This window comes from Monodelphis domestica, chromosome 4 (assembly GCF_027887165.1).
Source record: "Monodelphis domestica isolate mMonDom1 chromosome 4, mMonDom1.pri, whole genome shotgun sequence".
NCBI classification, from domain to species: domain Eukaryota; kingdom Metazoa; phylum Chordata; class Mammalia; order Didelphimorphia; family Didelphidae; genus Monodelphis; species Monodelphis domestica.
The window spans coordinates 364,778,281-364,794,944 of record NC_077230.1 but is presented as its reverse complement, the minus strand read 5'-3'; the positions used below and the strand labels follow the sequence as shown (position 1 = coordinate 364,794,944).

General features: G+C 40.9%; 1 protein-coding gene across 5 annotated transcripts in view; it reads left to right on the top strand.

Annotated features, from left to right (window-relative positions):
• Positions 1-16,664, top strand: part of INPP5B (inositol polyphosphate-5-phosphatase B) — a 79,515-nt gene that overhangs the window by 7,384 nt on the left and 55,467 nt on the right. For 2 of the 5 annotated variants that reach the window (XM_007492820.3, XM_007492823.3), the window contains exons 4-7: positions 3,178-3,275; positions 4,569-4,598; positions 6,169-6,279; positions 12,725-12,832. In XM_007492820.3, the coding sequence (XP_007492882.1) occupies positions 3,178-3,275; positions 4,569-4,598; positions 6,169-6,279; positions 12,725-12,832 (347 nt within the window). Of the gene's footprint in view, positions 1-3,177; positions 3,276-4,568; positions 4,599-6,168; positions 6,280-7,651; positions 7,671-12,724; positions 12,833-12,876; positions 13,122-16,664 lie in introns of those variants that run through there. The other 3 variants (XM_007492824.2, XM_056795170.1, XM_016422505.2) reach the window with 3 other exon arrangements.

Genomic DNA, 16,664 nt, shown 5'->3' with positions numbered 1-16,664 from the left:
TTAGACTTACCCACAACAACCTCTTCTTTTTCAGTCTAACACCAAACTCCTTTCTGTAGCACCAGTTTCCTCACCTACCAAACAATTCTTTCAATTTGCTTTTACCCTCTAGTTGCTACACTTAACTTTTCTTATTAAAATGGGCAGCTGGATGGTACAATGAATAGAATATGACATCTGGAGTCAGGAAGACTCATCTTCCTAAATTCCAATCTAACTTTAAACACATACTAGCTATGTAACCCTGGATAAGTCACTTAACTGTGTTTGCCTCAGTTTCCTCATCTGTAAAATGATCAGGAGAAGGAAATGGGAAACCAAAACCACTCTTGTGCCAAGAAAACCCCAAATGGGGTCACCAAGAGCTAGACATGACAGAAAACAACTGAATTACAATAATAATACCTTTTTTTAACTTACTCTGCCTTGTTTTTCCTTCTACAGTATTTCTTTTCTATCTTGAGTCATCCCCTTTGATATCTCTTCCTTTTTTGACTTTTTATGTCTCCCTTAATCATCTTTGATCCTATGCCCCTTTTAACATACAAGTAGAGTCTAGATTAGTATCTGTGCCTGGAGGGTTTTCTTCCTCCAAACTTTCCTTAATTTCTTGCCCCCAAATTAAAATTCTTACCCATGTCTCTAATCTCCATTCCTCCAAGACACTTATATGTTTTAATTTCTCTTTCCTTTTCTCTTATGGAAGCAGGAAACATATCAGAACCTGGTCTTTTAATCTATCTACACTAAACCCCTGCTTTGTATTTATTTATTATGAAATTAGACTTATTGATATCTTTATCACAGTCATTTCTGGATGAGTTTTTCTTCCCAAGAATTGAATCTGTAATTAAGAAAAATAGTTAAGCATGAACAAATAAGGCAATGATCTTGTCTGACACTGTGTACAATATTTTGTCCTGAGATCATTCCACTCTAATCCCAAGACAAGGGAGGTATATTCCATTAACTGTTCTCTGGAACCATTATTAGTTGTTATGATTACTCAGTTCAACAGCTGTTTTAGTGCAATTTCATTATAGTAAATCATTGGGTGGAGCATTCTTTTTTTTTTCTGCTATCTTTTCCTAGTCTTAGTATATGTACATTTCCTAGGTTTCTCTGAATTTCTCATCTGTATTATCTTTAACTTCCCAATAATATTTCTTTTATTAACCCTTACCTTCTGTCTTAGAATTAATACTAAGTATCGGTTCTAAGGCAGAAGAGTCATAAGGGCTAGGCAGTTGGGGTTAAATGACTTGCCTAGGGTCATGCTACTGATGTTAGATTTAAACCCAAGACCTCTTAGTTCTAGGCTAGGTTTTCTGTCCATTGAGCCACCTAGGTGCCTCTCCACAATAGTCTTTCAAAATCCTCACATACCACAGTCTACTTAGTCAATTCCCAGCAAATAAGGATCCATTTTGTTTCCAGTTCTTTGCTATCACCAAAAAATGCTATTAAGACAGCTAGGTGTCTCAGTGGATAGAGAACCAAGCCTGAAGATGGAAGTTCAAATTTGGCCTCAGACATTTCCTAGCTGTGTGACCCTGGGTAAGTCACTTAACCTCCATTACTTAGCTCTTACCACTCTTTTGCCTTGGAACCAATACTTAGTATTGTTTTTAAAATCAAAAGTCAGGGTGTTTTAAAAAATGCTATTGATATTTTGACATATATGGGGCCTTTCTATACTGAACCTCCTTAGGCTAGAAATCTATTTCTTTTATTTTTATTTTTTTAAATTATATATAAACAATCTTATAAAAAACTTTTGAGTTCCATATTCTTTCCCTTCCCCACTCCTCTCCCCTTTCCTTGAGAAGACAAGCAATTTTACATAGTATACATATGCCATCATGCAAAACATTTCCATGTTAGTCATGTTGCCAAAGAAAATGACAAGGGTAGTATCTATCAATGAGATGGATAGGCTGGATGGATATAGGCAGTCTTCTTTCTCTCCTTTCTCATAATAATTCCTATTTCCCAGAATGTTTGCCATCTTGCCAGTAACTTAGTAATGTGCCCGTCTTCTCACTGTCCTCCAACATTGACTGTTTCCATTTTTAGGGTCATTTTTATCAATTTGCTGGGCATGAGATAAAAATTCAAGAGTAGTTTCAGGTTTCATTTCCCTTGTTATTAGTGATTGGGAGCATGGCTTCAGATGGTCGTTGACAGTTTACCTTTCTTCCTTTGCAAACTGTTCATATCCTTTAATCACGTATTTATTGGGGATTTGAGATTTATTATAGTTTACATATATAAAATAGGTCATATTACACAGCCTGATATTTCTGTGTCATAATATACACATATACATGTAAATCAGATCATTATCTGGCATTTATGTTGTTTTTTGTGTTATCCTTCCCTCTCCCCCAGAGTATAAGCTCTTTAAAGGCAGGGACCAGCTATATGTCTGTCTTTGGGTCACCAGTATCTAGAACTCGATAATATTTTGCTGAATCAAATGAAATTGAGGGGGTTAAAAAAGGTAAAACAAATTAAGGAAGTCTTAAAGGGAAGAAAGGATTTAACCAGGCAGAGAAGTGAGGTGACGGGCAGAGGTTTTCCCTGGAGCTTTCCAGGTGTAGAGGGTGGCACATAGCCAGGAGAGGGCAGAATGAGATGTGGAAACTCAGAGCAGTAATGAATGCAAATCATTACAAGACAAAAGAGGACTTCAGGGTATAAGAAAAATGTAAGTAAAGTGCCAAACAAAGTTAGGGGAAGGAGATAGCATTACAGACTTGTGGGACTGGCAATCAAAGCTTACAGAAGATATGAAATATTGGTGGCACCCCATCTCTTCCAGCTGTGGCCTCGGAGGGTTCAATAAGGGTCATTGATTCCTCAACCAGAGAACCTCTGGATTATTGAAAATTCTGAGTGAGAGGGACGGAGTTTATTTGGCAATTTATAGCCTTATTACATTTATTGGATTTGCTTATTCTATGTTCCCCTCTGGGCCAGTTATATAGGTCATGGCTAATGTAGCCATTGAATAATAGATGTGTATTAATTATGCACTCAGTGTCTTTCCCAAGCCCATTCCCAGAAGGCTCTCCAGGGTCTTATGACTACTTTGGGGGCCTGCGGTCACCCTTAGGGCCTGTGCAGATCAATCATCCCGGGGAATCTAAGCAGCCACAAACCTTCTGTCTGCAGCCTATTCCTGTACAGTCATCGAAGGATGGCGATCACTGGCGAGGATGTGTCCCTGGACAAGGTGGTGCCCATCACCAGGAATTTTACAATGGAAGAAGGTGCTTTGTAGGGGTGGGAGAGGTGGTGGTGGTACAAAAGATATTGTTTCAATGTCTACTATTTATTAGTATGTTAGGCATGGGGTGGGGGAGTGGGATCCAAAATTTTAATCTTGATAAGGGTCTTTATCCTTAAGGAACCTCCTCTTAGGAGTAGGATATAGGATCACCTTCCCCTTGGGCCTCTTTTCATTCTTTCCTTGAGTTGGCCTCCCCTAGACATCAGCAGACTATAAAATCCTGAGCCCATGGATAGTGCTTGGAGAGGTCAAGCTAGTTAGAATCTCAAAAGATCTTAACAAACTATAATATCGGGCTGAATATTGGAAGATGGAATTACAAATGCAATCATATATTTTAAAAAATCAACTTGCGGGCAGCTAGGTGGCTCAGTGGATTGAGAACCTAAGCCTAGAGACAAGAGGTCTAGGGTTCAAATATGACCTCAGATAAGTGTCTATGTGACCTTGTACAAGTCACTTGCCTAACCCTTACCATTCTTTAACTTGGAACCAATACACAATATTTATTCTAAGATAGAAGAAAAAATTTTTTTAAAGATCAACTCATAAGTCCAAGGTGAGGGATCAAGGTTAGATAGCCTCATTTGTCTCAAAAACAGCCCAAAGGTTTGTACAGCAAAGTTATTCCAAGTTAATGGTGTGATATGGAGACCAAAACCACTAATGAAATCTTGGGTTTCATTGAGAAATAGAAATGCCAAGAATAAGGAGATGATAGATTGCTTTGTTCAGACCATATTTAGAATATTCTGTTGGGTGTGCCATGGTTTAGGAGAGACATGGATTAGCTGGACAGCATCCAAAGGAAGGCAATCAACATGGTGAAAGGGGTTGAATCTATGGCATAGGATCAATTGGAGAAACTATAGATATTTGGCCTGAAGCAAAGAAGACTCATTGGGGACCTGATAACTGGTTTTAGGTGTTTGAAGGATTGTGGTATAGAAAAGACTTAGTCTTTCAATCCAATGGTTAAATTAGGAGCATTGGGTAGAATTTGAAAAGATACATATTTAGATTTGATGTTAGGTGAAAAAAATTCTACCAATTAAGAGCTGTCCAGAAGGGGATTGGGCTACCTTAAGAGGTGGTGGATTCATTTCCATTGAAGGTCATCAAGCAGTGGCTAGATGACCATTTGTCAGTATTGTCATAATGGGAATTCTTTTGCGGGCACCTGGGTTGGATTAGATGACAATTGAAACCTCTTCCACCTCTCCAATGCTGGGATTCTGTGATTCTGAAATGACATTTCTTTTTCTCCTGACAGTATCTCCTGACTGTGACCTCCATGTCCTGGGTAAGTAAGTGCTCCAGTGATTTTTTGACTCCAGATTGGGGAAGGATTCAAGGATTGGTATGAGAGAAAATGATTAAAGCAAAAAAGATTCTCTCTCCTCTTCTTTTTGGGCACCATTTCTGGTTGGGCTGAAGATTTGAGGAGTCTATCCCTGGCCCACCAAAAAGTCTTGCTGAGATGAGGCATGACAACCTTTATAATCTAACATCTCTATGGTGCTTTGTGGTGGTATAAAGGTTCCTATTTGGGGGGACTAGAAAGTGTGTTAGATTTAGGCACTGAAGACTGAGGTTTAAATTTTTGTCCTATTTATGACCTGTATGATTTTGGACAAGTCACCTCATTACTCTACAGTTTAATTTTCTCCTCTATAAAATGATTCCGGATCATAATATTTACAGTACCACAGAATTGCTGTGGGGAATGCATTTTGCAAACTCTAGAGTCATCAGATTTAGATATGGAAGGGACAGATAGCTCAATTGCTCTATCAACAGTTAGAGCATTTATTTAGTACTTACCATGTACCAGGTGCTAGAGAAGGAAATGGCAAACCACTCCAGTATCTTTGCCAAGAAAGTCCTAATCCTAAAGAATTGGATATGACTCAAATTATTTGAACCACAAATGTACCAAACATTATGATAAGCAGTGGGGCAGACAACTACAAATGAAAAAAGGTGTCCCTGCCCTCAAGAAGTTTATAATCTAATTAGAAAAGACCACACATCATTATAATTGTCATCATCATCATTGATAGCATTTCTATAGCACTTTAAATTTAGCAAAATATTTTATGGATGTCAGCTGATTTGATCCATACAAAAACCCTGGGAGATAGGTGTTATTTTTATTCCCATTTTACCAATGAGGAAATTGAGGCGGATAGAGTAACTGACTTGCCCAGATTACATGTTTTAAGGAGTGCCTAAGGGAGGATTAGAACTTGTGTTCCTGATTCCATGTTCTTCATTCTATGCACTGTAGGATCTAGCTGGAAAAAGAGGTAGAAAGGGTAAGAGTGGGGAGCATGATACCCAAGGATACTAGGGTGACTAGAGATGAGGTAGAAGAGTTGAGTTAGGAGTGAAATGAGTATGGCCTGAGTATCTCATGAAACAGTGGTCCAGGCTAGAGACTCACTAATCAGAGGAAAAGACCACATGGAAGCTATAAGAGATTGGACAGCCCAACTTCCTTGTTTTGTGTCAAAGTTGAGACAGTTTCTTTTCTATGATATCCTGTTGCCTCTTACAGGCTTGGAGACTTCTACCTCTGTTTGCCCTACTCACAAAATGAAATGGAGCTAGACCTGAGAGGTGGGAGTGGAGAGAGAACTAAAGAGCCTAGTTTTGCCACATCTTCAGGGATATCAGGTCTATACCTGGATGAGTGATTATGGCAGTCTCTAGGGGAGCAACTAGAAGGGGTAGACTTAGGAGCCCCTGCTGATTCTCCCCCTTGGTGATGGTGATCTAGAATGGTGCAAGGGATCTCAAAGAAGGAAACAGTATGAGCCCTTATCCTGTGCCCTTCAGCTGTAGCTTTAGCTCTTCTCTTTCCTGTGCAGGCTCTGATGTGACTGTCTGGATAGAGTCGGAAGACATAAGCTTCACTGTGCGCCTCCCCTTTGGCTCTCACACTCGGACATTCCTTCAGGAAGTCATCAGATGCTGCCCGGGTGGGTGAACCTCCTATTAACTTCCTTCTCTCATAATATCACTTGCTTTAGGGGCCCCTCACAGCTTCTGTAGGAGTGGAGAGGGCTGTCCCCATATTCTCTGTGCATTTCATATCCAGAGTCCTTTAGGGCTCTTACCTTTCAACAATTCAATTTTAAAAAATCTATTGAAGCTCGGTGGCTCAGTGGATAGAATTTCAGGCCCAGAGTTGGAAGTTTGGGGGGTTCAAATTTGGCCTCAGACACTTCCTACCTGTGTGACCCTGGGCAAGTCACAACCTCAAATGCTTTACCACTCTTCTATCTTAGATTTGATACTGTTTACTTACTACTGATTCTAAGACAGAAAGCAAGGGTTTAAAAAAACCAAACCAAACCTGTTGAGTGCCTCCTAATGAAGGGCCCCATGGGAAGTTTGGGAATACAAATGAAATAATGCATATTTATTAAGCACCTACTATGTGCCAAACACTCTGCTAAGTGCTGGGGATACCAAAAGTCTGTTCCTGCCTTGCCTAAAAGGGGAGAGAGCATACAAATGAATGTATACAAAGCAAACTATATAAATGGTAAATAGGAAATAATTAACAAAGGGAAGGCATTGGAATTTAGAGAAATTAGGGAAGGATTCCAGTAAAAGGATTTTAGTTAGTATTTAAAGGAAGCAGAGAGGAAAAAGGAGACATCCTAGGCATAGGGGACAGACAGAACCAATTTCTAGAGCCGAGAGATGGAGTATGTTATTTGTGGAATAGTCAGGAGTCAAGTATCACTGGATCACAGAGTATATGTTGGGGAGTGAGGTATAAGAAGACTGGAAAGTTGTGGAGGAGAGTGCTAAGTTATAAAGGTCTTTGAATGTCAAAGAGAATTTTATTTTTATTTTTTGTTTATTTAATTAATTTAGAATATTTTTCCATGGTTACATGAATCATGTTCTTTCCCTTCCCTCCCTTCAGCCCCCTCCCATAGCCAACAAGCAATTCCACTGGGTTTTTTACATGTGCCATTGATCAAGACCTATTTCCATATTATTATATTTGCACTAGGGTGATCGTTTAGAATCTACATCCCCAATTATATCCCCGTTGACCCATGTGATTAAGCAGTTGTTTTTCTTCTGCATTTCTACTCCCACAGTTCTTTCTCATAAGTCCCTCGTAATTGTCCTGGATCATTTCATTGCTGCTAGTAGAGAAATCCATTATGTTCGATTGTGCCTATCAGTCTCTGTGTACAATGTTCTCCTGCCTCTGCTCCTCTCACTCTGCATCAATTCCTGGAGGTCAATCCAGTTCCCATGGAATCCTTCCAGTTCATTATTCCTTTGAGCACAATAATTCTACAATCAACAGATACCACAATTTGTTCAGCCATTCCCCAACTGAAAGGTAGCCCCTCGTTTTCCAATTTTTGGCCACCACAAACAGCTCAGCTATGAATATTCTTGTACATATATTTTTCCTTGTTATCTCTTTGGGGTACAAACCCAGCAGTGCTATGGCTGGATCAAAGGGCAGACAGTCTTTTATCGCCCTTTGGGCATAGTTCCAAATTGCCCTCTAGAATGTTGGATCAATTCACAACTCCACCAGCAATGCATTAATGTCCCAATTTTGCCACATCCCCTCCAACATTTATCATTTTCCTTTGCTGACATATTATTCAATCTGCTAGGTGTGAGGTGGTACCTCAGAATTGTTTTGATTTGCATTTCCAAAGAGAGAATTTTATATTTGATCCTGGAAGCAATAGGGAGCTACTAGAGTTTATTGTGTAGGGAACTAGTGGGACAGGTGGGTGACTTGGTTTGATCTCTGCTTTAGGAAAATCACTTTAGTGTATACATAGAAGATGGTCAGAGCAGTGAGAGCCAGCAATAGCCAGCAGGCTATTGCAGTTATCTAGGTATGAAGGGGCAGCTAGGTGGCTCAGTGGACTAGAGCCAGTTATAGAGACAGGAGGTCCTGGGTTCCAATGTGACCTCAGATACTTCCTAGCTGAGTAACCCTGGGCAAATCACTTAACCCCCATTGCCTAGCCCTTATACTTCTTTTGCCTTGGAACCAATATATATACTATTGATTCGAAGATGGAAGGTAAGTGTTAAAAAATAAAATCTAAGTATGAAATGATGAGGGCCTGCACCCAGGTGATGGCAGTGTTAGTTGAGAGAAGTGGGCTTTTTAAGAGATATTTCAGAGATGAAATAGACAAACCTTGGCAATAGCTTGAACATTGAGGGATGGTATGTGTGTGTGTGTGTGTGTGTGTGTGTGTGTGTGTGTGAGAGAGAGAGAGAGAGAGAGAGAGAGAGAGAGAGAGAGAGAGAGGGAGAGAGGGGAGAGAGGGAGGGAGAGAGAGGGAGGGAGAGAGGGAGAGAGAGGGAGGGAGGGAGGGGGACTCAGGATGCCACCTAGGTTTAGAGCCTGAGGGATGAGGAGGATGGGGATGGAGGGATTAGGCAAAAAGACAATAAATTTGGCTTTGCACATAGTGGGTTGAAGATGTCTACTGGCCATACAGTTTTGAGATGTCTGAAAGGTAGTTGGAGATGCAAGACTGGAGATAAGCAGAGAGTTTAAGGAAGGACGAGTAGATCTGAGAATCATCAGCATAGAGATGCTATTTAAAATCATGGGGGCTAATGATATCACCATATGAAATAGTACAGAAGGAGAAGAGAAGGGGGACCAGGAGAAAACCAGGGTATACTTATAGTTAGTACAAGTCTGCCAGAAGCAATATTTAAGACTTAAATTATTATGAATCCAAACATTATAAAATCCAAACATTTTCTGTCTTAGGCTGAAAACTATCTAAACCGGGACAATCTTTCCATACCGTTAGACATGTCTTCTCTCCAAGACAGTTTGAGAAAACATTTATAGGATTCTTGAACAAGGAAAATGTAATTATATTTATTAATTAGGGGCAGCTAGGTGGTACACTAGTTAGAACATGGGGCCTGGAGTTGGAATATATGAGTTGAAATAAAGTCTTTGACACTTAACTGGATGTGTGACCCTGGGCAAGTCACTTCACCTCTGTTTGCCTCCCTTTCCTCTAGTTGTAAAATGGGAATAATAACACCCTCCTCCCATTATAAGTAGTGAGGATCAAATGATATAATATTTGTAAAGCTGTTAGCACAGTGTCTGACACATAGTAAGCACTCTACAAAGGTTAGCTACATAGTTGGTTTCCCTTGTAATTCTATGTGTTTTATTTTATTTGACACATTTAAAAATATGAGTCTGAAGAGGCCATAGGTTTTGCCAGACACCAAAAGTGTAAGTGCCCCTGGCAATATCTTTTCCACTATTCCTTCAGTTAACTGATTTCCATACCTGATTTCTACTGCTTGTGCCTCAGGATCTGATCCTTTGACCTCAAGCAGCTTTTTCTCCTTCAAGTACAATATCAGCACCTTGAGGTGTTTAAACAAGTAGGGGGGAGCCTTTTATACCTTGCACAATACACTGCACCCAATAGGGGCTTAATACATTTGTTCAGCTGAAATGAATGACAAGTATAAGAAGGGAGAATTCACTTTCTCTTGTTTAAGAGCACAGAGAAGGCATCATGGAGGAGCTAGCCCCTGAGCTGAGCCTCAGGAATTGAAAGACTTCAATAGGTGGAAATGGGATATGAGGAGTTCATTCCAAGCCTGGAGAATGGAGTGAATAAATGGATGGAGATAAGAAAGGACAGGATGAAAACTGGTCTGAAGAATACTGGGGTGGACAGGATGTGCATGCAACTGAGTAGTTTGAGATAAGACTGAGAGGTATGCTGAAGATGTGCTGAGAAAGCCTGGGATGTCAGGATCAAGAGACTGGTTACATTGTTGTTTAGTAGGCAATGGGGAGGCACTAGAGAATTTGGTAGAGGAGAGGGATGTAAACCCAGTGAGACATTATGAAGATTACTCAGGCCAAATGTGGAGGATGGAATGAAAAGAGGATTGCATGGAGGCAGGCAGACCAGGGAGGAGGCTGCTACCAGGAAAGGTATCTATAATGAATGCTTGAACCAAGGTTGGGAGAGCAGAAGAGAAGCTGCACTGCAGTCATTAGAAACAGCATCATTTGCAACATGATTTGCTTTGTGGGAGTGAGTGCCTTGGACAAGGAGGCTTAATGATACCAGAATTTTTTATCCATATCCTCAAAAGGCCATATTTGGGAGTGCTTTGAGATCCTCAGGCCTTGCATTGAGCTGTGGTCACCCAGAGCCTGCATTTTCCCTGTATTGCTCCCATTTCCTGTTCTCTCTTTGGGGACAGCATAGCCTGACTTTTGAGCCATCAAGGCTTCTCCAGGGCCATCTACCCCAAAAAGACATGGAGAGAGGGCAACTTGGGGGAAACCTGGCTGGAGGAACCTAGAGAAATCAGCTCTTCTGAATTAGGATCAAAGAGAGGCACAGAGAAATGTTCTAATTAGAAGGAATCTCAGAGGCCTTAGTCTAATCTTATCATTTGCACAGAAGAGCCCTAGGGAAAGGACCATCATAGAATGAGTCTTTGGCAGAGTTGGGACTAGAATCCAAGAGCTTTGACTCTCATCCCAGGACTCTTTCCCTCAGATCAACTCCCCTTTTCAGTCATAATCTGACTCCAAGCTGAGAGTCCTGAGGAATATTATAAAGGGAAAAGCAGGAGGGTATCTGATTGTTAGGGTTGAGCTAGGGTGATTCTACTAATTCTTAGTGTTCTCTCCCTAATTACTTTTTTTTGGTATATATTTACATTTGATTTATCTGTGAACATGTCATTTCTCCTTAGTAGAATATAAGATCCTTAGGGGTAGGGGCTGTTTCATTGGTGTCTTTGTAACCCAAGTTAGTGAAGGACTTGACATAGATACTTACATAAATGCTTGTCAGACTTAATTCAGCCAACTAATCAATTGTTTATTAAATTCCTATTAAGTGCTAAGAAGGCACTGGTAGATGTTGGGGACAGCCATTCAGCAAATATTTATTAATCACTTACTATATGCCAGGTATTATGCTAAACACTAGAGATAAAAGGCAAAAAAAAATCTGCCTACAAGGAAGTTACAACCTAATGAAGGGACAATATGAAAATAATCATGTCCAAACAACACACACACACACACACACACACAGAGATTTGGAGTTAATCACAAAGAAAGAGGGCACTAGTATTAAGGAAAAGTGAGAAAGGTTTCTTGTTTTCATGTAGAAGGTGATACCTGAAGGAGGCCAGAGAGAATGATTAGAGTCAGAGGATAGAGTGTCTTGAGTGAAGAACAGCAAAGATACAAAACCATAAATGAACCAGTTCCCTGCCCCTTGCCTTGGAACACATAATATGTACAATCAAATGAGGGAAGAAGGGAGACAAGCTAATTGCCTTACCTTATTTGAAAGCTGTCACTTTGAAGAAAAATTAGAATTCCCCTGCCTGGCCTCAGAGTATACAACTAAGAGGGGGAAGGTTAAAGATGTGAAAGAAGGTTATTGGGATATTGATTTTAGTTTGATAAAAGGAAAACTAAAATCCATCCAACAGTAAAAAGGATTGCTTGGTGAGGTAGTGAACTAGAGTCTTTGGAAGTACAAATTTAAATCCCAACTGGATGATAATTGTTAGGATGAGGGTGGACTCAGAAATTCTGAGTGTCAAAAAGAAATTCATAAACTCAGCATTGCCCAGTAGAAAAAAGCAGTGACTTTGGAGTCAGAAGTTCTTGTTAAAATTCTAGCTTTGGTAACTGTGTGATATTGTGCAAATCACTTATTCATTTTCCCCACTTATAAAATGAAGTGAAGTGACTTAGATGTTTCAACCAACTTCTACAATAATAATAGTAACTGGCATGTAGGCTTTGGGAATGCAAAGTATTCTCTTTTAATCCCCACCATAATACCCTGTGAGTTAGGGCCCAGGGTTATTATTATTTCCATTTTATAGATGAGGACACTGAGGCTCTAGAAAGTTGAGTAATTTGTCTGTGATCTCACAGCTAATCAAATGCCAGGAGTGGAATTTGAACCTTACTCCAGCTCTGGCACGATACCCATGATGCCATGATGGCATGATGCCTTTTTAAAAAACCCTTATCTTCTGCCTTAGTATCAAGACTATGTATTGATTACAAGACAGAAGAGCGGGAAGGGCCAGGCAATGGGGGTTAAGTGACTTGCCCAGGGTCACACAGCTAGGAAGTGTTTGAGGCCAGGTATGAACCTAGAACCTTCTGTCTCTCAATCCACTGTGCTACCCAGCTGTCCCCTCAAGATACCTTTTTTGAATGTCCATTTAGCAACAGATGGGGATTGCTTAGCAACATTGTACTGTTATTCATTCAATCAACAAACGTTTCTCAGGCTCCTTAGGGAATGTCAAGCCCAGGAGCCAGTACTTCTACGCCTATTCTGTGTCTGGGCCTGAAGTCTGTCTTCCTTCCTACAGCCCCGAGCCCTGGAGCCCCAGATCTCCAGTTCCGATGGCTGAGCCGATACCAAAGTGCAGGTCTTGAGGAAGAACAGGAGCAGCAGAAACCTGTGCTTGCAGCCCCAGGTAGGTCCTCAGGGTGAGTGAGGATTGGTAGAGTCTGAGGGAATTCTCCCTCGGGTGAGAGGCGGAGGAGATTGGAGACCAACTCAAAAGAGAGGGCGGGCTCTACGGGAAGAGAGTCTTGTGATTGATGAAGGCTGCGTGACGTCTAGCAAAGGGGGCGGAGCCCGCCACGGGCTCTTGGAGGGCTAGGAAGCTGAGAGAGGAAGCAGTGGCGGCAGCAGCAGCAGCGGCGGCAGTGGCGGCGGGTCGGGAGATGACATGTCCGGCCCTCGGGAGCGGAACGCTGCAGGTTGGCTTAGGGACCCGGGAGGGAAGGGCCGGGGGCGCTTTAGTGGACTGGCAGAGTTGAAACCTGAGGCAGAGGCAGTCTCAGGATTGGAGTGGGACTAGAGGATTCGGGGCAGATGGGGTGGGGAGGTTAGTGTGTAACAAGGGCAGATTAATATCAGGGAGGGTCAATGTGCAAGAAGGGAAGGTTATTCAGGAGGGTGAGTGAGGAAGAAGGGCAGATTATTTTAGAGGGTCACTGTGGAAGAACGGAGGATTTTCCGGTGGGATGTCCATGAGGAAATGGGGATTATTTTAGAGGGTCTAAAAATTCAGTAGAATGTCAACCCCATGAGGGCAGGGACTGTTTCAGTTTTGTCTCTCAAGTTCCAGCGCCAGGCATGGGGTGCGGGCGAGTAGTAGGCGTTTAATTAATGTTTGTGTAATTGGGTGGTCAGTGTGGAGGAGGGAGGCCAGGATTTCGTGGCAGGATGGTGGATGAATCAATTAGGCCAGCGAGGAAGATTCATTGCCTCAGTCTGAGCCTGGGGAGTACAATGATTAATCAGGTTAATTAGTCACTTTGTTTTTGTAGAGGGAGGGTCCTCACTGGGTAAGGAAACGTGCATACTTGTGAATGGATAAAATGGTGTTTATAATATTGAGATATTGTGCGTCCTTCGTTTTTGAAGAGGACGGGTGGTGACATTACGATTTTGGGGTCAGGGTACAGTTTGTTGATTGTGGCTGCTCAGTCCAGGATGGATTCAGAAGGCTCTTCCACAGGTCAGGCCCAAATAGTCTATTTGGCCATTTGGGATGGAGATATTTCTAAACGTGTGCATCTTGCATTCCCTTTGTGTTACTGTGATTCAGAGTATGCTCGAGAGAGAGGCAAGAGCAACTGGGCTGGAATCAAGATTTCCATTCTATTTCTCATTCTGCCCTGAAATCTCAATGTAGTAATTTTTTTCCCTGCTGAATTTTTTAATTTCTTAGACTTTACTTTATTCCTCTATAAATAACAAGGTCCAATTAGGTTATAGGTTCTTAACTTGGCTTCCCAGAAACATTAAAAAAATTGATAGCTATTTCAATAACTTTTCCTTTATAATTTTATGTGTTTAATTCTTTCAAACATTATTTTGAAAAGCGGTCCATGGATTTCACTAAAATGCTAAAGGGATTTAAAGTGCCAAAAAGAAGAAGAAAAATAAAGATTAAGACCCCTTTGAGCTGTGGTCTCTAAGAACTGGAAGGGACCTAACTTTCTGAATCTATCAGCACTAAATTTGGACTTTGGGCAGATTCTAGGGAATGAGAGAATTGTAGGAGACTTCTGGGAATCAGAACTCTTTTCCTGGGGTCTGGGTAGGAATTAGAAACTTGACTAAGTGAAAAGAACATTGTCCTGCTGGTCAGGTGGCATGATCTGTGGCAGATTCTTACAAGCCTTCTGACTTTGGGTAAATCAGTTCTGGTCTGTGGGCTTTAGTTTCTTCTTGCTGATCTATAGTCTCTAAAGTCCCTTCTAGGGCTGGTCTATGATTTTATGACATCATTCTACCATGCCCAGTTCCTCAAAATGTTTAAATGTCAGAATTGGAGGAAACATCTAGTTCAAAACTTCTCTTTTGTGGATGGGTGACAATTCAGAAAAATGAAATTAATTGCTCATGGTCATAGTAGCCAGTTCATTGTGGTCCCCATGGGTGAAGTGGGTCTGTTTGAGAAGCTGATTGTTAGCACTAGCCTCCAAGATGTAAAAGGAATTGGATGTTTTCCACCTGGTCCCTGGTGGACATTTGTGTATAATACCAAGGGCCAGTTGTTTGGTTATGACTGGCCTATAATATAGGTCAGCCTGATGCTTTGATAAGAAACACCACAGATCTTTGATGCATCCAGTTTCAAGCCTTTTCTGGAGGGATCCAGAAGGCTAGGTCCTTTCCCTTGATGTAGTAATGAATGCCCAGTTTATCAAGTAGAATATGGGTACAATAACAAGATAGTGAGCTGCTTCTTTTTCTTAGTCTTTGGCAGGAATTGAAGAATACATTAGAGAGCTATGTCAAGGCCATGAGAACTGGGAAGGACCTGCTTTCACAAGGGTTTAAAAGAGAGGCAAGTGCTTCTGTTTCATTGTAGCCTACACAAGTAGCAGCTCAGGGGCTTGTTAGTAAGGCTTAATTGTGTCTTTTCTAGACTTATCTAAGGGAAACTCAAACCATTTAATCTTTTTTTCCCCCCAAGCAACTTGCTTCTTTTTTCATTTCTTTAATACTACACCCTCTTCTCTGGTGCCTTAATAAGTAATTTCTAAAGATGAAAAGGACTTCCTCTTTCTTGTCCCTTTAAAGGAAGCTGCCTATGATCAAACTCTCTGGGATCTCGAGGAAGAAAGGTACAATGGCAATATTCCTTCATTCAGATGTCTTCTCTCTGTTATCTGCAGTTTATCCTGTCTCCATGTTATCTGTATAGTTATTTCCATTTTATCTTCTCCATTAAAAGGTGAGCTCCCTGAGGGCAGGGACTAGCTTTTTCTTTTTTCTTTTCTTTTTTATTCTTGAGCTTAGCACAGTGCCCAGCACTAGATAAATGTTGATTAGCTAGTTGAAGAAAATTCTTTCTCTTCTCATGCCAAGTGTTGTTGTTGCTCAGCTTCCTTTCCGTCTTTAAGCTTAGCCCTTCAGAGCCTGCAGGTTTAAACTCAGTTAACTGATCCCTGAAGAGAAATAAGAAAGTTTCTATGATTTGTTTCTGTATTCAAAAACTGTAGCTATCTGTTTGCTGAGAGCTTTGCTTTTATTGTAGCTTTGCTTTTAGTTAAATAGTTTCTTCTTGGAAGATTGTAGTTGTTCTATTCGGGACAATGTTATTAAATGTTTTCATGAAAAGCACTGAGATGTGAAGACTAGGCCCATAGATCTAGTTCCCTGAATGCAGCTGACTACCTCAGAGAATAGACAAGGACAAAAAACCAAGTAGGAGGAACTCTGTTAAAGATCAAAGCCATTCAGGGTCTGGAAAATGAATTTCTAGAAAAGCAGAGAGTCCTGGACTTGGGCCCTATTTTGTGCACATTATTTTAAAAAAATCACTTCCTGATAGCCTAGGGCACTAACCAAGACAAAGGTCTTCTAGGAAATGGAAGTTTGAAAGAAAAGAGAAACCATGTGTAATGGTCTCCAGGTCAAGAGATTAAACAAATCCAGCTCTATGGAAAAGAACAAGGGAAAAATAGAACTTGAGAATCCCAGAAGATTAAAGTTGGAGGGGATTTGAGGAATCTTCTAGTCTATCATTTTATAAATGATGAACCCACATATAGAAAGGTAACCTTAAAGGCTTGTAGTTCACAGAATCAGAATCACAGAATTTGAGATTGGACAGGATCTCTAAAGTTGCCCTGTCCAACCTTAAATCAGAGGAATCCCTCCAATAACATGCCAACCGGTGGTCATCCAGCCTCTACTTTAAGACCTTTGAGGAGATAGGTCTTGGAGAACCTCTTGAGGTGGCTTGCTTATTACTTTTGGACATCTAATTGTTAGGAAATATC